This window comes from Cibotium barometz, chromosome 46 (assembly GCF_041138505.1).
Source record: "Cibotium barometz isolate CiBa-2024 chromosome 46, ASM4113850v1, whole genome shotgun sequence".
Lineage (NCBI taxonomy): Eukaryota > Viridiplantae > Streptophyta > Polypodiopsida > Cyatheales > Cibotiaceae > Cibotium > Cibotium barometz.
This window is the reverse complement of record NC_141091.1, coordinates 36570652-36593351: the sequence shown is the minus strand read 5'-3', so window position 1 is coordinate 36593351 and position 22700 is coordinate 36570652. Positions and strand designations below refer to the sequence as shown.

Here is a 22700-nt window from a genome sequence, read left to right as displayed (position 1 = left end):
AGAAGAGCCACATGCTGTTTTTGTATAGAGGCATTAGCAAGACCATAATGCCGCGCTAATTTCCGAGTGTTGTTAAAGAACACCGGCCAAGCATGATAATCAGCCATGGACACTCTTGTGGAGAAATGTCATATCAACTGACGCATATAAACATCAAAAACTTCATGCTCCAAAAAAGTGTGATTTAAGGGCAAAGGCAAACGTTCCAACAAGCCTTTATAGACCATTTCAAACACAAGCGGCCAATGATTCGACAAAACCTGTTGCTGATCAACCATCATAGTAAGAACCTTTGGCAAAAAGAGATCTTGATGTAAAATAGACATCCTATCCAATCTAGCATAAGTGCCCCGAAACTGTTGTGAGGCAAAAGTGTAACCCCTTTCATCTGGATGCAACCAAGACCACATGTCTTGTTTTAGCGACCTTGCTGCAAAAGCTTCCCACGCCATTCTCTCTCGGCCATCCATTACAGAATGAGGCGACGTGGCTTGCTCCCTTGAGACACACATATTAAAGTCTCCCATCACAAAGCCAGGATGAGAGATTGAAAGAGCACACAAATCATTCCACAGCAAACGGCGTGCACGAGCATTATGTGGAGCATACACCCCTAACAACCATAAAGGCGTATCATCCCAAACAATCTGTATCACTAGAAATCTTCCATGAACATCTTGAATTACAAGAGAAGGCTGAAACTGCGAATGAACAGCAAACATAACACCTGACTGCGAAGCAGGGTGTCCGCTGTAGAAAACATGAAACCCCTTATATACATAGGCTTTGCCAGCCAACTTATGCTGCTTATGTTCAACTGCACACAAAACATCCCAACCATGACAAAAAGTTGTACGCCAAAGCCTGAACTGCTTTTGGCCCGAAGAAATACCCTTTACGTTCCATTGTACAATTTTCATAAGCCTTCCCAGAAAAGGAATCAACAAGGCCGTGTACTAGGCCCAGGACAATCTGCCAAATCACGAACCTTTTGAAGCATTGCATTTTTAGACATGGTATTTGTGATCTCAGACTGCCCTTGGAGTTCCCGAGCACGTGCCGAAGGGTAATGACCACCCCATGGCGAGATGACCTCACCCTTCGAACCAAACACAAGAGGCAATTGTTATTGTGCTTCTTTTGTTAGGCGACTTCTAATAGGATAGCATTCTACTCTATCCACCCCAAGAGCCCCTGTACCCTGAGAAAGTTGGCCTCCCGGCCTCTCAATCCTGGTCTGTTGTTTTGCTGGGCACCTGAACCCAAAGGGTGACGAGCATAGGTATGTAAGGGCCCCTCATGAGTACGCAAAGGCCCCCGCCAAACAGCATTTGAGAAATCCCCCCGCGGGGCAACAAATCGTGTCTTTTTACCACATACTTCCACCCATGGCTGCTCAACCTCATTCTGAACATCCACATGTACATCCATGTGCTGGGCATCATGTAAAGGAGCATCATGCTCATCTTCCACGGGCAACTGCCCATCAACGATATCCTTGGTAGCAACAACTTGTTCTTTCTTAGAACATTCGGAGACAAAGTGGCCCATCTCACCACATTTGAAACACTGGCCAACAAATGTATCCCACCTCAATTCATACATTAAAGGTTGCAGCCCAGCCATATTGACACGCAAATGTGTCGGCCTAGGTCTCCCAGTATCCCACAACATGCATAGACGATTTCGGTCTCTAGATGTCATTTAAGGCACCACCAAGGCATCACCGATACCTCGCATGAGACCTGGTAAAACACGCCAAAACATTGGTGGGAATTGTTTCACTTCAACCCAAACTGGGCAAGCCTGGCGCAACATATCTTGGTACTATGCCATAGGCTTCCACGGAACCACAAGAACCAACCGCCCATCCAAAAAGAGTGGCACCTGCTCCAAGACTGCCCTACGGGCTTCCGAAGTGTGAAAAAGTATTTCATAAAAGCCTCTCGGACCATCATAAATCCCCTCAAGTGCCTCACGCGACACCAAGCGGACCAACCATGCTCTAAGACGAGGCAACAATGGAATACGCCCAATAAAGAAGAAGATAGCAGCACGATCATGAAAATCTGCTAGCTGTTGTAGCAACAAAGGAGTCTCCATGCATACATCAGCCACACCACCATTATCTACTGCAGCCATTTGCACACTATTTGCCTTCACATATTCTTGCAGAAGCTCACCAGTGATCTGCGGCAAACGTGCAAACTCCGGAGAAGGTACCTGAGAACTTTCCTCTGCATTCTCTCCAACATTCACCGGAGTGTTGCTTGCATCAACATCAAGCCTTTGACGTTTTTGTTGCTCCGAGGCATCTGAAGCATAACCCACATCCTTCTCGATCATCTCCTCAATAAGATCCATGTTAAGGCTATTGGCAGCCATGCCACCAACAGCAGTAGCCGGGTCATCCAAATCCATGTACAAAAGCAAAGAAAACCCGTTCTCTCAAGCCCTAATTCAGCACCTGCAAACCCTAATTCAGCACCTGCAAACCCTAATTCAGCAGTCTGCAAAGACTTAGAGTCGACATCTCTCCCACTTTCCTTGTCTCTCCCTCTCTCTCTCTTTGTGCCAAAAGCCTAAAACAGCGGAATACAGCTGTACAAAACCCTAACACAGCAGCCCCAAACCCTAAAACAACAGTTCAAAACCCTGAGACAGCAGCTTGAAACCCTAAAATAGTAGATAGAAACCCTAAAACAGCAGCCTAAAACCCTAAAACAGCAGACCAAAACCCTAAAACAGCGAAAATCAGCGGTAAGAGAGCAACTCGGAAAACTAAAACAGCAGGAAACAGAAATTCAAAACCCTAAAACAGCAGCAGACAGCAATTCGAAACCCTAAAACAGCAGTAAGAGAGCAATTCGAAACCCTAAAACAACAGAAAACAGCAGTTCGAAACGCTACTAGAGCTCTGGCGCCCCTCTCTCTCTCCTCTCTCTCTCTCTCACTCTCTCTCTCTCTTCTCTCTCTCTCCCTCCCTCTATTCCCTTGCGCCGCCCTCTCTCTGTCTCTCTCTCTCTCTCTCTCCGTTGTTCGCCCCCCTCTGCGCCAGCCCTCCCTCCCGCCAGCCCCCTTGCCCTCTCTCTCTCTCTTCGCGCCCACCCTTCGACCGATGAGAGACATCTTTGGATAGTGATGTGTATGATGCTTACCTTTGTTGCTAGAGTTTTCCTCCCAGATGTTATTCATTAGGAGCTCCTAGTACCGTACTTTTCCTCACAGTTATTTCAGTTTCAGTTAGTTGTTTTTAGCTTTTCTTACACAGACATTGTATCAAATCCACCAATTGTTGTAACCTTTTTGGTCTCATAGGTCATTTTGGCCTTTTGAAGACGTTAATATATCATTTCATTTCTCTCTCTCTCTCTCTCTCTCTCTCTCTCTCTCTCTCTCTCTCTCTCTCTCTCTTCGCGCCCACCCTTCCTGAGGCCCCCAAGGCAGCAACATAAACTCTCTCTCTACTGACTCTCTTCTCTTTTCTCTACATGGCTTGACCCCCCCCCTGCTGCTGCTGCTGTTTCCTGCTGCGCACAAGTGTCATGGATTAATTTCCAGTCCATTGGCTGTGGGAAGTACTGCAAAAGTTCATGGCCAAGACCGGAGTTAAAGAGGACCTCGTGAAGGTGGAGGACAAGCTCAGCACAAGCACAATTATCAATGAAAACAAGCAGATGGTCGACTCTTCCGTTACTGCAATCATAAAACGCCTCTCCAAACTCGAGAAGGGATTTGAAAAAATCCAAGAGCTCGAAGAGAGAACATCCAAGCAAGAGGCTGAGATTTCAGCCTTAAAGGAGGAACTAGTGGAGGCCAAATTGCATGCTAAAAGTCAAGCTGCTGAAATCTCAGCCCTCAAAAAGGAGTTGGAAGCCACTTCACAAGGCAAGCTTGAGGATGGAAACTTTCAGCCCTCCTTTATTGAAGAGCTAAATACCATCAAGGAACAAATGAGGATCATTTGAGAGGAGAAGGAGCAACATAAAGAGAAGACATCTTCATGGGTGGAGGTGATCACAGAGACACAAAAGAAGATGGCGAGGCGGAGAAATGGATCAAGGTCACCAAGAAAGGAAAAGGTAAAGAATCGCCACCCATCCCCACTCCCACAATCATCAACATGACCCTTGAAGAGGAGCATAGGAGGAAGACCAGGGCCTTACATGTACAATTGTCTGGTCTAAAAGACCGTGATGATGCGGAAGGGGAAACCAAGGAGCTCTTCTCTATGATGGGCATTGAAGCCACGTACACAAAGGCATGGAGAGCGGGAAAGAAGAGAGAAGGTAGTGGCGAATCTTCTAAGGAGAGAGCACTTATCATTCCTTTCCCCTCCATGGAAGCGAAGGAGGACTTCTTGAAGAGACGTCCTACACTCAAGAAGACGAAATATTTTTTGGAGATGACCTCACACTCTCGCAACTTGCCGAGATGAAAGAAGTTATGCCCGAGATAAGGGCAGCCCGAGAGAAAGGGAAAGTGGCCTTCTACAGAGATGGTAGAGTGGCGATTATGGAGAGGCACTCTTCATGACGGCGCGCGACCTATGGGACTACACTCAAAGTTGCTACTTGGAATTGTAATGGATCTCTACGCCTTGATGTAGGGGCTTTTGAGGATAGTTTCGCTGGGAGGGACATCATCTTCTACTATGAGACGCATGAGGCTACTAGACAATCCATGCCACATGTTAGTGGATACCCGATAGGAGAAAGCTTGTAGACAAGAGACTTGTTCAGAGCATAGAGGACGGGGCTCAGGAGGAGTGGCAATATTGTTTAGAGAGGAGCTGCAGCAACTGATACATATAGTCCGCAAAGATGAGCAGGCTAGGTACATGTGGGTTAGACTGAGGGCAGAGACGGGCAGATATCTCTACATTGCTATATGCTATTTTGCTCCTAGTACATCACTGTATGCATCACCTAGCGGGCAGTCTCCCTTTTCTATTTTGCATGATGACATTTGGGAGTTCTCCAGGGATGGTGACATCATTCTCCTAGGGGACTTCAATGCCAGGACCGCCATAACCAGACAGTATTTTATGATACCTCAGAGAAGATGTTGAGGGAGCTTGATGTTAGGGATATGGGCCTATCTAGACTCTCACAGCATGAGGAACATACAGTGTATGGGCGGTATTTGATAGACACGTGGACTGCAACATGGATTGGCCATCTAAATGGCTTACAGAGATTCCCTACAGCAGGCGGTTTCAATAGCTTTCCACATCGGCATGGTCCTAGTACAGTGGACTATGATATGGCTCAGCCCCAGTCTCATTGCCTCTTTTCAGGATTTTATGGTAGGCACTAGGCCGGTTGGAGTAGCAGTGGATCATGCTATCTTGTCCTTAACTCTCACATTTCAGTTCAGCACAGCTCCATTGGGACAGGTCTCCACACACTCTCTTTATACCTTTACAAGGGAGACTAACACCGTGTACATGGATGAGATATACAGACGCTTATGTGTTGAGGAGCCGGGACGGCCATTAGATGAGCTCACTCAGATATTGATAGAGATGCTTCATGTTGCAGCATCAGAGGCATATCCCCATAGTCAGCCTACACGGAGACGATCTGGGAACATGCCCCATAACAGCTGGTATGATCAGGAGTGCAAATAGATGAGGATCAAATTACAAAGAGAGCTGCTCATGGGTGTTACCACTTACAGACAGTCACGGATTACCTTCCGGCGCCTAGTATGACGGAAGAAGAGGGCTTATCTTGCTCAGTTAGAGAGGGATTTGTATCAGTTATTTATGAGTCACGACTCAGGCGAGGCATGGAGACTATTCCATGAGCATTCACCATCACCAGCCATTACCTCCATAGAAATTTGGGGTGAGTATGCAGCATCCCTGTACACAGCCGCAGGACAGCTGCCCCTGCCACACCCATCAGAGCCATGCCCAGAGACATGTGCTTTCTTTACTGCTGAGATGGTAAGGAAAGCTATTGACAGGATGAGGACTGGGAGAGCATATGATCATGATGGTTTGGTAGCAGAACACTCCTATTCATGCCAGAGATTTGCTTGCAGAGCTTATTGCTATGATGTTTAACCGAGCCATGTGTGAGGGTTTTCCTGAGACTTGGAATATGTCCACGCTTGTGCCTATCTTCAAGTCAGGGGATCCCATGCTTCCTGGGAATTATCGTACCATCATGATTGGTCACACATTGGCTAGATTATATGCATCTATTCTTGAGCAGGAGTTAAGTAGATGGGCAGAGAGAGAGGGCATACGTGCATCAGGGCAAGCAGGGTTCAGGAGAGGTTTCTCCACTCTTGACCATATCTTGACACTCAGAGCTATTATTGAGGAGGGCAGGATTATATGGCAGGCGGATTTATTGTTGCTTTGTGGATTTCCGCATTGCTTTTGGCAGAGTACCGAGTGCCAGACTGATGCACAGACTACAGGAGATGGGAGTGCCCACAGAGCTGATTTGGGGAATCATGGCTTTATACAGGACAGTTGTGGGCAGGTACGTACTCAGGGTATATCTAAGATGGTTCACTCCACTATTGGGGTGAAACAAGGCTGCCCCCTTTCTCCCACCTTATTTGGGATGTATGTGGATGAGGTTTTAGACTATGTAGTGCAGGAGGGTGACAGAGGATCACAGCTAGCAGGGACATGGATTCCGCTGTTATTGTATGCTGCTGATATTCTGCTGATCCCAAATCTCCAGAGGGGATGCAGCGTCATTTGGATGCATTGCACACGTTTGCACAGGACGATGGATTGTCTGTTAACCTTGGTAAAACCAAGCTGATGGTGTTTAACACCACAGCACAGTGGGTTAGGAGGTCAGTACCCACCTTTACATATGGTCAGGAGACAGTGGAGTATACAGATGCATATACTTACCTTGGTGTGGTTTTTAGTAGCCCACTATTTTTCTTGAGGAGAGCAGCGAAGACCAGATTGACAGAGCTTATGCAGCATTGGGGAGACTTGAAAGGATGTGTTCGCAGTTTCAGTTTCAGGAACCTCGAAAAAAGCTCAGGCTCTTTGACACTTTGGTCACTTCAGCCATGCTGTAAGGAGTGGAGATATGGGGACCCTCAATGGATCACGAGAGCCGAGCTGGTAGCACTGATGGATGGAGATGTATGGAGAGGCGCTTGGTTTCTATGATTTCCCGGGTGATTAGGGCCAAGGCCTCCGTACCACATGATATTATCCGTGCAAAGATGCCTGCCCCCCCATTGGTAGTAGAGGCACTCACTCGATCAGTCTCCTTTATACATAGCACTTGGGCTCTCCCTAGAGACAGATATGCTCGCTTAGCCCTGGAGTCTTCATGACAATTGGCATCAAAGGGAGACGGATCATGTTGGTATGCACAGATGACGGCTTGGTTCCAACTGCATGGCTTTAGTTTGGACAGGCTACCTCCATTTCAGTACTCCCTGGATGCACCCTCCCTCTCTCTCAAACGGGCAGAGATTACCAGACTTATCAGGCAGGACTTGACTCAGCTGGACACTAGGAGGACATGGATACAGCGGACACACGAGCTAGGTACGGATGATGGGTTTGTGATTAGACCCAGCTGAATGGATACTCATCTTTTTCATGGGGTACGGTGTGCTATTGGTCAGATGCGCACATCCTCACACAAGCTAGAGATTGAGATTGCCAGATTCAGAGAAGTACCAGCTCAGGCCAGGATTTGTCAGTTGTGCTAGATGGAGCCAGAGACAGAGTTACATTACATATATCACTGTCCAGTATATGATGATATACGAGGCCGTTTTCACTGCCTGTTCAGAGAGGGTTTCGGACCACTTTGTTCTATTGGTCAGATGCGCACATCCTCACACCAGCTAGAGATTGAGATTGGCAGATTCAGAAGAGTACCAGCTGAGGCTAGGATTTGTCAGTTGTGCCAGATGGAGCTAGAGACAGAGTCACATTACATATGTCACTGTCCAGTATATTATGAGATACGAGGCCGTTTTCACTGCCTGTTCAGAGAGGGTTTCGGACCACTTTCCAGAGTCATGAGATACCAAGATCAGAGATGCCTCGGATTATACTTGCTGGTGCTGCGTAGACATAGAGAGGGTCTCTTGAGAGAGAGGGGATCAGAGAGGGAGAGACACCTACAGAGGCAGATTACAGACTTCTTTCGACCAGAGATTGAGCAATCAGGCCAGCAGGCATTGCAGCTAGCCCCAGAGTATAGCCGCACCAGAGGTACACTGATTAATCGGGCTATAGAGCTCGGGCGGTCCAGGCGCCCCAAGATGAGAGGCCCATCTCGACACTGGCGAGGACTACAACACAGGATCAGGACGATACTAGCACAGCATGGGAGACGTGCAGTTAGAGTACTCACCATGGAGGACAATTGAGGATATCCGCCATCGACCGATGAGAGACATCTTTAGATAGTGATGTATATGATGCTTACCTTTGTTGCTGGAGTTTTCCTCCACAGATGTTATCCATTAGGAGCTCCTAGTACCTTACTTTTCCTCATAGTTATTGTTTCAGTTTCAGTTAGTTGTTTAGTTGTTTTAGCTTTTCTTCCATAGACATTGTATCAGATCCACCAATTGTTGTAACCTTTTTGGTCTCATAGGTCATTTTGGCCTTTTGAGGACGTTAATATATCATTTCATCTCTCCCTCCCTTCCTCCCTCCATCCCTCTCTCTCTCTCTCACTCCCCCTCCCCCTCCCCCCCTCCCTCTCTCTCTCTCTCTCTCTCTCTCTCTCTCTCTCTCTCTCTCTCTCTCTCTCTCTCTCTCTCTCTCTCTCTCTCTCTCTCTCTCTCTCTCTCTCTCTCTCTCTCTCTCTCTCTCTCTCTCTCTCTCTCTCTCTCTCTCTCTCTCTCCTCTCTCTCTCTCTCTCTCTCTCTCTCTCTCTCTCTCTCTTACGAGGGAGACTGACACTGTGTGCACAGATGAGATACACAGACGCTTATGTGCCGAGGAGCCGGGACGGCCATTAGATGAGCTCACTGAGATATTGAAGGATGAGGACTGGGAGAGCATATGATCATGATGGTTTGGTAGTAGAGCACTTTATTCATGCCAGAGATATGCTTGCAGAGCTTATTGCTATGGTGTTTAACCGAGCCATGTGTGAGGGTTTTCCTGAGACTTGGAATATGTCCACGATTGTGCCTATCTTCAAGTCAGGGGATCCCATGCTTCCGGGGAATTATCGTACCATCATGATTGGTCACATATTGGCTAGATTATATGCATCTATTCTTGAGCAGGAGTTGAGTAGATGGGCAAAGAGAGAGGGCATACGTGCATCAGGCAGGCAGGGTTCAAGAGAGGTTTCTCCACTCTTGACCATATCTTGACACTCAGAGCTACTATTGAGTAGGACAGATTATATGGCAGGAGGATTTATCGTTGCTTTGTGGATTTCCGCAAAGCTTTTGACACAGTACCGAGAGCCAGATTGATGCGCAAACTACAGGAGATGGGAGTGCCCACAGAGCTGATTTGGGGAATCATGGCTTTATACAGGACAGTTGTGGGGCAGGTACGTACTACTCAGGGTATATCTGAGATGGTTCACTCCACTATTGGGGTGAAACAGGGCTGCCCCCTTTCTCCCACCTTATTTGGGATGTATGTGGATGAGGTTTCGGACTATGTAGAGCAGGAGGGTGACAGAGGAGCACAGCTAGCAGGGACATGGATTCCGCTGTTATTGTATGCTGATGATATTCTGCTGATCTCAAATTCTCCAGAGAGGATGCAGCGTCATTTGGATGCATTGCACACGTTTGCACAGGACAGTGGATTGTCTGTTAACCTTGGTAAAACCAAGGTGATGGTGTTTAACACCACAGCACAATGGGTTAGGAGGTCAGTACCGACCTTTACATATGGTCAGGAGACAGTGGAGTATACAAATGCATATACTTACCTTGGTGTGGTTTTTAGTGGCCCACTATTTTCCTTGAGGAGAGCAGCGGAGAGCAAATTGACCAGAGCTTATGCAGCATTGGGGAGACTAGAGAGGATGTGTTCGCAGGTTCAGTTTCAGGAACCTCGAACAAAGCTCTGGCTCGTTGACACTTTGGTCACTTCAGCCATGCTGTATGGAGTGGAGATATGGGGACCCTCAGTGGATCAGCAGAGCCGAGCTGCTAGCACTGATGGATGGAGATGTACGGAGAGGCCCCTGGTTTCTATGATTTCCCGGATGATTAGGGCCAAGGCCTCCGTATCACATGATATTATCCGTGCACAGATGGCTGGCCCCCCATTGGTAGTAGAGGCACTCACTCGATCAGTCTCCTTTATACATAGCACTTGGGCTCTCCCTAGAGACAGATATGCTTGCTTAGCCATGGAGTCTTCACGACAGTTGGCATCACAGGGAGACGGATCATGTTGGTATGCACAGATTGCAGCTTGGTTCCAACTTCATGGCTTTAGTATGGACAGGCTACCTCCATTTCAGTACTCCTTGGATGCACCCTCCTCTCTCTCACAAGGGCAGAGATTACCACACTTATCAGGCAGGACTTGTCTCAGCTGGACACTAGTAGAACATGGATACAGCTGACACATGAGCTTGGTATGAAGATGGCTTTCTATAGAGATCATCTGCTCCAGCTCACGGAGGATGGGTTTGTGATTAGACCCAGCTACATGGATACTCATCTTTCTCATGGGGTACGGTGTGCTATTGGTCAGATGCACACATCCTCACACCAGCTAGAGATTGAGACTGGCAGGTTCAGAGAAGTACGAGCTGAGGCCAGGATTTGTCAGTTGTGCCAGATGGAGCAAGAGACAGAGTTACATTACAAATGTCACTGTCCAGTATATTATGAGATACGAGGCCGTTTTCATTCCCTGTTCAAAGAGGGTTTCGGACCACTTTTTCAGATTCATGAGATACCAGGAGCAGAGATGCCTGGGATTATACTTGCTGGAGCTGCGTAGACATACAGAGGTCTCTTGAGAGGGAGGGGATCAGAGAGGGAGAGACACCTACAAAGGCAAATTACAGACTTCTTTCGACTAGAGATTGAGCAGTCAAGCCAACAGGCATTGCAACTAGCCCCAGAGTATAGCCGCACCAGAGGTACACTGATTGATCGGGCTATAGAGCTCGGGCGGTCCATGCGCCCCAAGATGAGAGGCCCATCCTGACACCGGCGGAGACTACAACAGAGGATCAGGACCATACTAGCACGGCATGGGAGACGTCCAGTCAGAGTACTCACCACGGAGGACATTCAGGATATCCGCCATCGACTGATGAGAGACATCTTTGGATAGTGATGTATATGATGCTTACCTTTGTTGCTGGAGTTTTCCTTCCCAGATGTTATCCATTAGGAGCTCCTAGTACCTTACTTTTCCTTATAGTTGTGGTTTGAGTTTCAGTTAGTTCTTTAGGTGTTTTACACAGACATTGTATCAGATCCACCAATTGTTGTAACCTTTTTGTTCTCATAGGTCATTTTGGCCTTTTGAGGACGTTAATATATCATTTCATTTCATTTCTCTCTCTCTCTCTCTCTCTCTCTCTCTCTCTCTCTCTCTCTCTCTTTGGACGGATCCGCACTTCATCACATCAGCTGAGGGTAGAGACTGGCAGATATGAGGGGATGAAGCTAGAAGACTGCATTTTTCAGCTATGTCACCAGGAAGTGAAGTTAGAGGAGCAGTACATATGCCGATGTACTGTGTACCATGAGATACAAGGGAGATACTGGTGTCTCTTCCGAGAGGGTTTTGGACCATTACGACATGTGATGGAGTTTGAGGATCAGAGGTGTTTGGGGCTTTTCTTATTGGAGCTCAGACGCCATCGAGAGGCTCTCCTACGAGCCAAGACAACACACCAAGATCCACCCCGCCAACGAGCCATGACAGATTTTTTTAGGGCCAAGACCACCCCAGCAGATACGACCAACACCTCCACTACCCCCTCGGAGAGCCACACATCCCATAAGACGTCCTTCACGAAGAGTCACCCTTGACACAGCCATAGCACTTTGTCGAGCGAGACGCCCACGGTTACTAGGACCTCGTCCACGGCCTCTTCATCACCAGTGGATTAGAGCCATCATCACAGGAGACGACTAGCCCGCCACTTTAGTCTCTCTATCTTACAGCACCCCATGAGAGAGATACTGAGATGAGCAAATTACACCAGTCTTATGCTAGTTGTAGATATTATACACTTTTGTTGTACCTCAATAGGAGTATTTTCCTTTCATAGCTGTTTAGGACTTTTTTAGTCCTTTTTGTCTTACTTTTGATGAGACACCATCAGCTGTGTACTATGTTTTGGTCTCACAGGCCACTTTGGCCTTTCGCAGACGTTAATATATCTTTCTTTCTTTCTTTATTTCTTTCTCAAGCCTATCCATCTCTTCTAACTTCTAAGCTCTCCTCTCTCTATTACAATGATGAGGGAGACGAATGAAGCCTTCAACGCACATGCTATCCATGTAGAGAAAGCCGATGGAAAGTCCAAGTCATATAGGTGGACTTGTAAGTATTGTGGCAAACAATACACAAGTGGAGTTACTAGGCTTCTCCAACATCTCGGAAAGATGGGGGGCAAGTTGCGCCATGCAAGGAAGTCCCCTTGCTATATCCGATGAGATCTTCAACAATATCAAGGGTGGATTGGGTGCTCACCATGATAGTGGTAGAAGCTCAAAGGCGGATGATGAGGTCATTTCCCGCCTTGTGATACATCCTCCCCCGCCGCGTCCGCCTCCTCAAACAGACAAAGGCTTGGGTCTCCCATGAGGCAAGCCACTCTAGCCCAAGCCACGGGGGGTTCTCTTCTTCTCTATCACATCTCCAAGAACGGCAACGGTTAGCGGATATAGAGATTGCACACACCATTATTGAGTGCAATCTTTCATTCCATGTGCTCAAGGTAGATCAATGGAAGTCAATGGTGAAAGCTATTGCAAATGTGGGCCCATGTGAAGGATGGACCGGCGTCTCCTACCATGACATGTGCACGAAGAGCTTGTGGATGAGAGGGAGAGAATCGATAGATCTCTCAATCCGGTGCGGGCGGCATGGTCCAAGTATGGGTGTAGCATCCTCTCCTATGGATGAAGTGACCAGAAGAAGAGAGGCATCATCAACATACTTGTCTCTTGCCCTCTTGGCACATACTTTGTGCGGGGCGTGGATTCTGGAAAGGTGGGGAGGAAAACATCGGGCGCATTCATATATCGCCATATTAAGCAAGCCATCATGGAGGTAAGTTTCAAATTGCACTCAAGTCTTTAAAGTTTAATGTTTAGGCTTTAGTATATGTGATATGTGGCTATGTCATGACTCAAGTCTCATACCACATACACTCAATGCATCCATTCATGTGCGTTGTGACATGCAGGTCGGATCAGAGAACATGGTGCAAGTCATCACCGACAACGCTTCAAATTGCCGTCGGATGGGGAAATTGCTCAAGGAGGACTATCCCTCCATAGTATGGACGCCTTGTGCCTCCCATTGCATTGACTTGCTCATGGAGGATATTTGACTTCATCATGTGAGGTGATGCACTTATGCCATGGGCACTTTTGTCCCACTGGGTTTTCCCCATGGCCATCCAAGTGTGCATGGGCACCTTAGGTTAGAACTTCCAACAGCAACTCCATGTCAAACAATTGATGTATAACTTGTTCTTAAAATAACCATAATGTGACAGCATGCTACCAAGCTACTCTTGGGAAAATTTCTCAATTTGAAGGCCCTAGGCAGAGTAAATCTCCCACACATCTTTGTCTTGTCATCATTCGTGTCATGTGCTATGATAGGCCTTAATGCCGGGATAATTGTGCACTTAGTAACACATGGTATAATCACACAATGAGGTTGGCTACGGCATACTACCAAGCGCTTGTGTGCTACCGATGGTGATCTTCCTAGGCTGAGTCGAGTTGCTCTGTTTAAGGGAGAACGGTCCTGTCAGCATTCCACATCAGGGTGCCAGGTGTCTTGGGCTTATTAAATCTCAAAGCCAGTGACCTTTGTGGAATTTTTTTGCTTCAAAAGGATTGATAATTAGATCAATATCGGCTAAACATAAGAGTTCAAAAACCCAGAAACAAATGATTGCACAAGAGGAGTCTCAGAACCTGTAAAGATGTTCTTTATCTAAATCAAGATACGTTTAAATCAAGGTCAGGTTAGAGACAAGCTTCCAGAGCTGAGAGTGGACACATCTGATGACACTGGTGGTTGAAACAGATATATTACTGCCTTCAACATCTATCCCTTAGTGACAGGTGTCCTTTGTCAGATGAAACATAAGTTGTGGTGTTTTGGGGCCGTGGGCCACCTAGCTAGAAAGAAGGTGGACGGGTGTGGTAACAGACAGAATAAGGAACCACTCTCTGTGATGAAGGTCTTACATACTACATAACTTCAGAAACACTCGTCTCTAGCAGTACAGACATAGCCATATAACATGCTGAAAAAAATTCCTAGGTAGTAAGAAAAAGTCATCACGTTAGACTAGTTGAACCTGTTTAATCACTTTATTAAATTACCAGCCAGCATTTTGCCGAGTTTCCTTCTGATAGGAAGTTTTCTAGTTGTAGAGGGGTCATTTGAACAACGTTGCCTGACAGTCACAAACACAACAAATAAAGTGAAGAGACACTCCAGGGACCCCACATAGTGACACAAATCATGTGTTAACCCAAGGGCCAAGCTATCAAATCATTCCTTGAATGCAGGTTTCCTTGGAATCGTCAAGGGAGGAGTCCACAAATACAACTTTTGTAAACATGGTATCAGTTCATGAGAATGTTACTCTAACATACACACCATACATATTTGAAATGCACGTTCTAGAAGTAAAATGTATGTGCATATAGATCACAACATCATGAATATAGGCAAAAAAGAAAGAAATATAATTTGCAGTTAACCTGCTTTATTAAGACCCTAATCATCATTACTTTGATTCCAAATTGGCTTTGCCAAATACTCTTAAACCTTGTCCATTCTTATAATACATGGTAATGTTTTTTTAATAGGGCTGTCGGGTGGAGCTACATGCCCTTGGCTTGTACGCAACAAATTGGTGAATAAAGTGTATAACTGCAGAATGATCACACTTACCATCATACTTAGTGAAATTTGGTTGAGCTCATGTGAAGTGGTTGATGGAGGGGATGACGTACTAGGACCGGGTGCCATTTTGGGAAGAGTTGCCATAAGATTGGCCTATAGGATTGCTAGCAACTACTGATGATGGAGTTGCATGGCTTCCCGATCTAGCTTATGTTGGTATTTTGCCGCCGCATGTTCTACCTCGCGTCGGTCTTCAACCTCCATGCGTTTGGCTTCCCCTATCCGGGGTGCCTCATCAAGTTCCCGTCTTCTTTGTTGCTCCATGAGAAGCATGTGATGAAAATTTTGGGAACCGTGCTCTGTAAACTGCTTTTAGACTGTTCTTTTTTTCTTCTATTTCTTTTGCTTGTTGCTGCTGTAGCTTGAGTAACCTATTTTTGCTTCATTAGCTCTTGAAGGAGTAGATTTGCCCTTTGCGGAAGCGTTTCTTCTTTTCTTGTGTCTTCGTGTACACTTTCTTCTACAGTGGTGTCTTCGTGGACACTTTCTTCTGCAGCAATGCCTTCTTGGTAACTTCTTTCTTCTTCTCTTGACATGGTGAGTGGCTGAGTGGTTTTTCTTGACCTCAGTTTTACCATCCATTCACGGATTTTCTCACTTAGGTCGTCAAGCTGGGTCACAACCAGAAGCTCTTATACCAATGTAACATGCAACCGGCTAGATCGTGTCAAGCATAGCAAGATGTTCTTTATACCTTAATGTATTGCGCATGAAGTTATCCACTTAAATCTTTCATACGCAGGAGGTAGAGCTGAAGACAAAGAAAGAAAGAAAGTTATATTAACGTCTACGGAAGACCCCAAGGGCCTATGAGACCAAAAGTAATACAATGGTACCATGGATATACTGAGCCATGGAAAACTAAAAGAAAAAGTAAAATCAAAACATCTGACAATACATGTGATCAGCACATGATCCTGTGAGAGGGAGAGGGAGCTGGAGTCCTCTATCCATACGGGCTAGGGACGCATGCCCCCTCGCAAGTTGGTTAGTGGTGGCAGTTGTGGTCATGCTGAACAAAGGGCTTGTAAAAGTGACTCCTAGATACACATACTTCTGCACAATCTCCACTAGGGCATCTCTGTATATGAAAGAGAATTGTGAGGCGTCTGTAGAAGATGTGTTGAAGACCATAACCTTGGTTTAGCCCAAATTGACCGTAAGGTCTCTCCCTGCAAAATCTGTCCAATGCATTTAAGTGTTTCTGTAAATCCTCGGCTGAATCCGAGATCAAGAAAATGTTGTCAGCATATGGCAATATGGGCACTCCTGTCAGAGCCAATGGTGAACCTCTACCTCCGAAACTATCCACAAATACTGCGATCTCATCAATGTATAGACCAAATAGTGTAGGTGAGAGTGGGCAGCCTTGCTTAACCCAATAGTGCTACATATATCTCCGGAGGTCCCACCAGATGAACATACTCGCCCGAGTACTGCCTCATATAGTGCCGTCACACCCCATATCATCTCATGTGAGAACTGGAGCTCCTGCAAGCGTCCTATCAGATAGGATCGTGAGACGGAGTCAAAGGCTTTGCAGAAATCCACAAAGCAGCAGTACACATGTCTCTTTGAGGACCTCACCTCCTCTATGATAGCCCATAAAGCAAAGATATGGTCCAGTGTGGAGAAGTTTCTCCTGAAGCCAGCCTAGCTTGATGCTCTGTTTCCCATCCTCTGTGCCCATAGAGCTCATCATGCCCTCTAGTACTGCCCCATAGATTTTGGCCATTGTGTGACCAATATTGATAGTCGTGTAGCTACCTAGGTCCGTGGGGTCTTCTGCTTTGTGGATGGGGACAATGGTGTTGGTAGTCCAAGAGGGTGGGAAGCCTTCACAAAGTGCTCTGTTAAAAAGACAAGCAAAAATGGGAGCCAATACGTGGTGCCCGTGGGCAAAATATTCTGCGTGTAGATCCTCATGATCTTTTTCTCTCCCATTATGCAGCTTTTTAAGAGCCCTGCTAACATTGGGAAAATCAAAGAGATAAGATGATGTAGGTCGAGAGATGGGTGACATTTGTGGTATAGGTTGGTATGGCACATCATACAGTTGTCGTGCATAGGCTTCCCAAAGGCTAGAATCTATGATAGGTGTAGATGCTCTTTTTTCTTCAAGAATGCACCAAGCTTCTTAGTCGTCCTCGCTCAACAAGAGCTCGTATAATTCAATGCATTAATCTAGCGGCAACTGAGCCTCCCCCGCCCCCCCCCTTCTATTTTTCTGCGCCGCCCCCCCTTTCGCCCTTTGCTCTTGCTGCCCAGCCCTGCCCGCCTCCCCTTTCCCCTCCGTGTCTTCTTCCTGCTCCACCTCTTGTCCGTGCACACTCCCCCCCCCCACCTCTTGTCAGTTTTCAGCCTCCTCCCTTTTTTCCCCTCCTATGCAGGTTGAGCTCTCAGTTTCTTCAGGGGTTTTCGCTCATTTCGGCAAGTTTCGGCCTATTTTGGTCTTCACCCTCGAGAGGACTCAATAGTAGCCGCTCCCACATCCCCAACCGAGCCGGCCATTGCTTGCTTTTCTTTTTTCGAAGCCGATCTTCCAATTCTCGCCACGCGACTGTTGCCACATTAGAGGCCTCCACCCTAGTTTGCAAAATCGTTGGTAACCGCCCTACGCGGGGACAACTCAAGGATCTTTTACAAGCGAGCCTCCTTGGTGAGCCTGCAAAGATCACAGATATTCACCCTCCAGGACATGGATACTACTAGGTGGAGTTCGACTCGCCAACGGCGTCAGACCAAGCATGCAGCTGAGCCCCCTTGCATTGCGTACCGCACAGGCCTTATTTGCAGGGTACCAGCACGGCTTCGACCCTGCGTCTGATCCTTTGGCTGGCGTGTCGGGCTTCCCAATGACAGTTTGTTTCCAAGGCCATAGGAAGGAGTACCTTCCTCTTCTCCCGATGATTGGTGGTGCCATCAAGAGAGTGATGGAGTCCCACCCCCCCCCCCAACTACTACCTCGACCCTCGCACGGGCAGCTCGGATTCCATCTCTCCGCGTCTGTGTTGCCTCGTCGGATTTTGTGCCGCATTGTATATCTATTCCTAGCCTCTAGGGCAACCCCATCCAGCAGCGCGTGGAGTATTCAGGCCTTCCAGGTCAATGCTTCATTTGCAGGCAGATGGGTCATTTAGCCAGAGCTTGCCCTTGGCGGCAATCTTCCCCCCATTCCTCATTCAGATCCTCACCAGGGGGAAGAGAGAGAGAGGCAAGTTCTCAGGCAATGGAGCATCAGGCCTCGACTACGGATGACCCAACTACCTTGGCGAGTGGCTGACGGTTGGCCCACGCCCGGGCCGCCAGCCGACCATTAGAGCCAAGCGCTGGCACCGCTATGCACGCCAGGCTAGCAGAGCTCACGAGGATTTGGTTCTATCAAAGAACCGTTTTGAGCATTTATCTCAGCATCTTCCCGTTGGTGGCGTGCCCCCTCTAGTCACGGAGCGGGCCCCTCCGGCCCCACCGTTTGGTGGCCAGACTCTCGTCGAGACCGCACACCCCCTCCCCCCCCCGGGCCTCAGTGCCCTATGAGGCCAGATGGTCTCTCTAAGCCCCCCGCGGGCCCCTCCCAGCATCCTACCTCTCCGATGGATTTCTCAGAGCAGCACCCCTCTCCGGCCCCTGCACCCTCCCTCGCCGCCTCCCCTTCCTCCTCCTCCATCCTCGACACCGACTCTACCCGCAGCAGTCCACTCTGCCCCCTCCTCCTCCTCCGAGCAACCCCCCCCCCCCCCCCCCCCCCTCTTCTCTCCAGAGCACTCCCGTAACCCCCCAACAGCCCCCCACCCAGAGAGGAGGCAGTCGGCGAGTTTCGTCCGCCACTTGATTCGCCGCTTTTCTGAGTCGGTTGAGATGACCATTGCCGCCTCCCCGATGAAGGCTCTCCCGCCCCAAAGTCTCCAAGTAGGGCCCCTAGGATATTGGGCCAGCCTGTGGATTATAGTTTCTTCCGATATCTGCCGACGGAAGGGACTAATATGTTTAAGGAGACAATAGCCCCCATTCAGGTATGTGTGGTTTTTCACCACTTCAGACCCTCTACGCCAAATAATGGCACGATGATCTTCTCTTTCCCATTGAGTGCAATCCTAGGGACGGAGTGGAACCCAGAGTTGGTGGCAGCCACCATCCAGGGACAGGCAATTGAGCTCTCCCACCATCTCCACAATTTTTGCATCACCGACATTCTCACTCATTTTTGGCCTTTGGCTAGGATGGAGCTTGGAGGCTCAGTCCATCGAGACCAGGACGGGGAGATGGTGGCCTCCAACCTGGAGGAGGTGTTGCTTTTTGTATTCATGCATACTTCTACCGGTAGTACCTCTTATCCCTTCTTACAGATACCTCCATTGGGATTGATGAAGTCCGGAGTATGCAAACGCTCGCGCTCGGAAAGAGTGGCGACACATGGAGGACAGGATCAATGCCCACCTGGCGCGCCTTCGTCCCCAAACGGATTGTGACTATTCCCCGTCTGAACCCTTGCCCAAGACTCTTCGAGTGGAGGGCAGTTCCACTAGCACTGCATCACACAGAGATTGATATGCGGATTGTCTCATGGAACATACAGGGTTTAGGGGGGCCTCAAATTGCTCAAGCTTCTTGAATCTTCTCTCTTCCAACTTCCAAGTTCCAAGCTCTAGGGCCTAGGCTCTCACCTCTCCCTCAAGCCTCTTGAGTCTTGACTCTTCGAGTCTTCCAACTTCCAAGCCTCTAGGCTCTCTCTCTCTCTCTCTCTCATTCTCCTAGTAGTAGAGCTCCATCCCCTGCACACCCAGATTCAGCTTTTTTGTTCAGTACTTTTTCATTTTGTTGGGATGACAGAGGATACCCCATACAGGTACTCTGATTTGTCTCATAGGCCGAGTTCGGTCCTTTGGAAGACGTTAATAAAATCTTTCTTTCTTTCTTTCTCTCTCTCTCTCTCTCTCTCTCTCATTCCTCAAGGCTCTCTCTCTCTCTCTCTCACCATGGAGGACATTGAGGATATCCGCCATCGACCGATGAGAGACATCTTTGGATAGTGATGTGTATGATGCTTACCTTTGTTGCTAGAGTTTTCCTCCCAGATGTTATCCATTAGGAGCTCCTAGTACCGTACTTTTCCTCACAGTTATTTCAGTTTCAATTAGTTGTTTTTAGCTTTTCTTGCACAGACATTGTATCAGATCCACCAATTGTTGTAACCTTTTTGGTCTCATAGGTCATTTTGGCCTTTTGAAGACGTTAATATATCATTTCATTTCTCATTCCTCAAGGCTCAAGAGTCAAGCCATCTTCAACCATGGCATCCTCCTCACGTGCTGGGGCTTCTCGTAGAAGGACAACGGGATGGACATGGTGGGAGGAGGTTAACTACACCACATCCGTTCATGGCGGCGGTTCTCGGCCATGGGTATGCAAGCTTTGCCCGTACCGGCGAACGGGTGGCGCCGACAAAGTGCGAGCCCACCTCTTGCATGAGAGTGGGCATGAGGTGAGGTTTTGCACGAATGTCACGCCCGAGAAGAGATGGGAACTTCTTGACAAGCTTAGCGTCTACGAAGCAGTCGAAGCGACAAGAAGGACACCACGAGTGGCCGTGGATCCCGCGACGATAGGGAGAGGAACTCAAGCCTCTACAATGGAGTCATGTGGTGGATCGGGATCATGCACACCGGAGCTGCTCTATGGTGGGAGGACTTTGGTTCAGATGGACCGGAGCTGCAGCAGCTTGCCATCCGCATACTTAGCCAAGCCGTCAGCTCCTCTTGCTTGGAGCAACTTTGGAGTACCTACAGCCACATTGCCTCTAGGAAGAGGAACCGACTTGGGGTAGAGCGTGCCAATGACCTTGTCTTCGTCAGCGCGAACTTGCGAATGCTTTGCAAGAGCATGACCAAGAAGGCAGATTTCTTCACCGAGTGGGAGATGAGTCAACAAGAAGAGCAACAAGAGGATGAGGTGCAGGAGCAACATGCCAGTGAGGATGAGACTGAGGATGAGCTTGATGCTTCTTTGGCACAAGCTACCCATGACCATGAGGCGAGCACTTCACGTGGATAATCATTCATGGATCATGATTCATGGGCCTTACTACTTACCTCTAGCCTCTAGCCTCTAGCCTCTAGTCTTCAGCACTTTTTTGTCATTGACTCATTTGAGTCCATCCATGTATTTTGCCTCCTTAAGGCTTAGTCCTGACTCTTGAGTCATGACTCATTTTGTATCTACTTAATTATTAATATGACTCAAAAGCTTACCATTATAGTGTAAATTTGTGCTCATTTTGATGTACTTCCAAAGTAGAATAAGTGTAGAGTAGAAAAATTTTTAAAAAAAGTATTTTTTGAGTGTCGTTCCCTCCCCCATCCTCGTTCCCTACTTATGGCCGTCCCCGTCCCCCGTCCCCGTCCCCGTCCCCCGTCCCTTGTGACTATGCCCTCAATGCTTGCAGAGACGAGGCATCCTCAAAGGCGAGCTTCATAGATAAACTGTGTAACAACAAAATGATCACACTTACCATCATACTTACTAAAATTTGGTTGAGCTCGTAGGATTGTGGTTGATGGAGCAGATGAGGTACTAGGACCAAGTGCCATTTTGGGAAGAGTTGCCATAAGATTGGCCCGTAGGGTTACTAACAACTACTAATGCTGGAGTTGCATGGCTTCCTGATCTAGCTTATGTTGGTATTCTGCAACAACGTGTTCTACCTGGCGGTCGGTCTTCAGCCTCCTTGCGTTCGGTTTCCTCTATCAGTCATGTCTCATCAAGTTCCCGTCTTCTTTGTTGCTCCATGAGAGGAAGCATGTGCTCAAAAATTTGGGAACCCTGCTCTGTAGGTTACTCTTTTGGATGATTTATTTTTCTCGTCTACTTCTTTTGCGTGTTGTAGTTGTAGCCTGAGTAACCTCTTTTGCTCCATTAGCTTTTGAAGGAGTATATTTGCGCTTCCCGGACACATTTCTTATTTTCTTGTGTCTTCAAGGACACATTCTTTTACAATGGTGTCTTCGTGGATACTTTCTTCTGTAGTGATGCCTTCTTGGTAATTGCTTAAATGGTTGAGTAGTTTTTCCTGACCTCAGCTTTACCATTCATGGATTTGCTCTCACTTCGGTATTAAAGCTGGGTCACAACCAAAAGCTTTGATATCAATGTAACATGGAATTGCCTAGATCGTGTAACGCACAAGAAGTCCTTTATAACTTTATGTAGTGAGCATGAGGCAATCCACAGAAATCTTTTATATGCAAGCGGTAGAGCTAAAGAGAAAGAAAGAACGAAAGATATATTAAGCGTCTACTAAAGACCCAATGGGCCTATGAGACTCAGGTGATACAATAATGTCCATGGCATATCTCATCATTGTAGCCACCCTGGTTGCCCACTTCTGTGGCCACCTTGGTCCTTCACTTTGGACTGGACAAAAGTGCCACCTACCTTGGACCGGTCCAGCTCATTGCATTGACACCTGGGCCAGCGCACCACTTGCACTGACACTACAACGATGCACCGCTTGTCTCTGTGCTCACTTGATGACCACCTGGGCCAGCGCACCACTTGCACTGACACTACAACGATGCAT

General features: G+C 47.6%; 1 protein-coding gene across 2 annotated transcripts in view; it reads right to left on the bottom strand.

Annotated features, from left to right (window-relative positions):
* LOC147612182 (Thioredoxin superfamily protein) overlaps positions 1 to 22700 on the bottom strand; it is a 193096-nt gene that overhangs the window by 71365 nt on the left and 99031 nt on the right. For both annotated transcript variants that reach the window (XM_086784061.1, XM_086784060.1), the window contains one exon: positions 14536 to 14609. In XM_086784061.1, coding sequence (XP_086640187.1) covers positions 14536 to 14609 — 74 coding nt within the window. The remainder of the gene's footprint in view (positions 1 to 14535; positions 14610 to 22700) is intronic.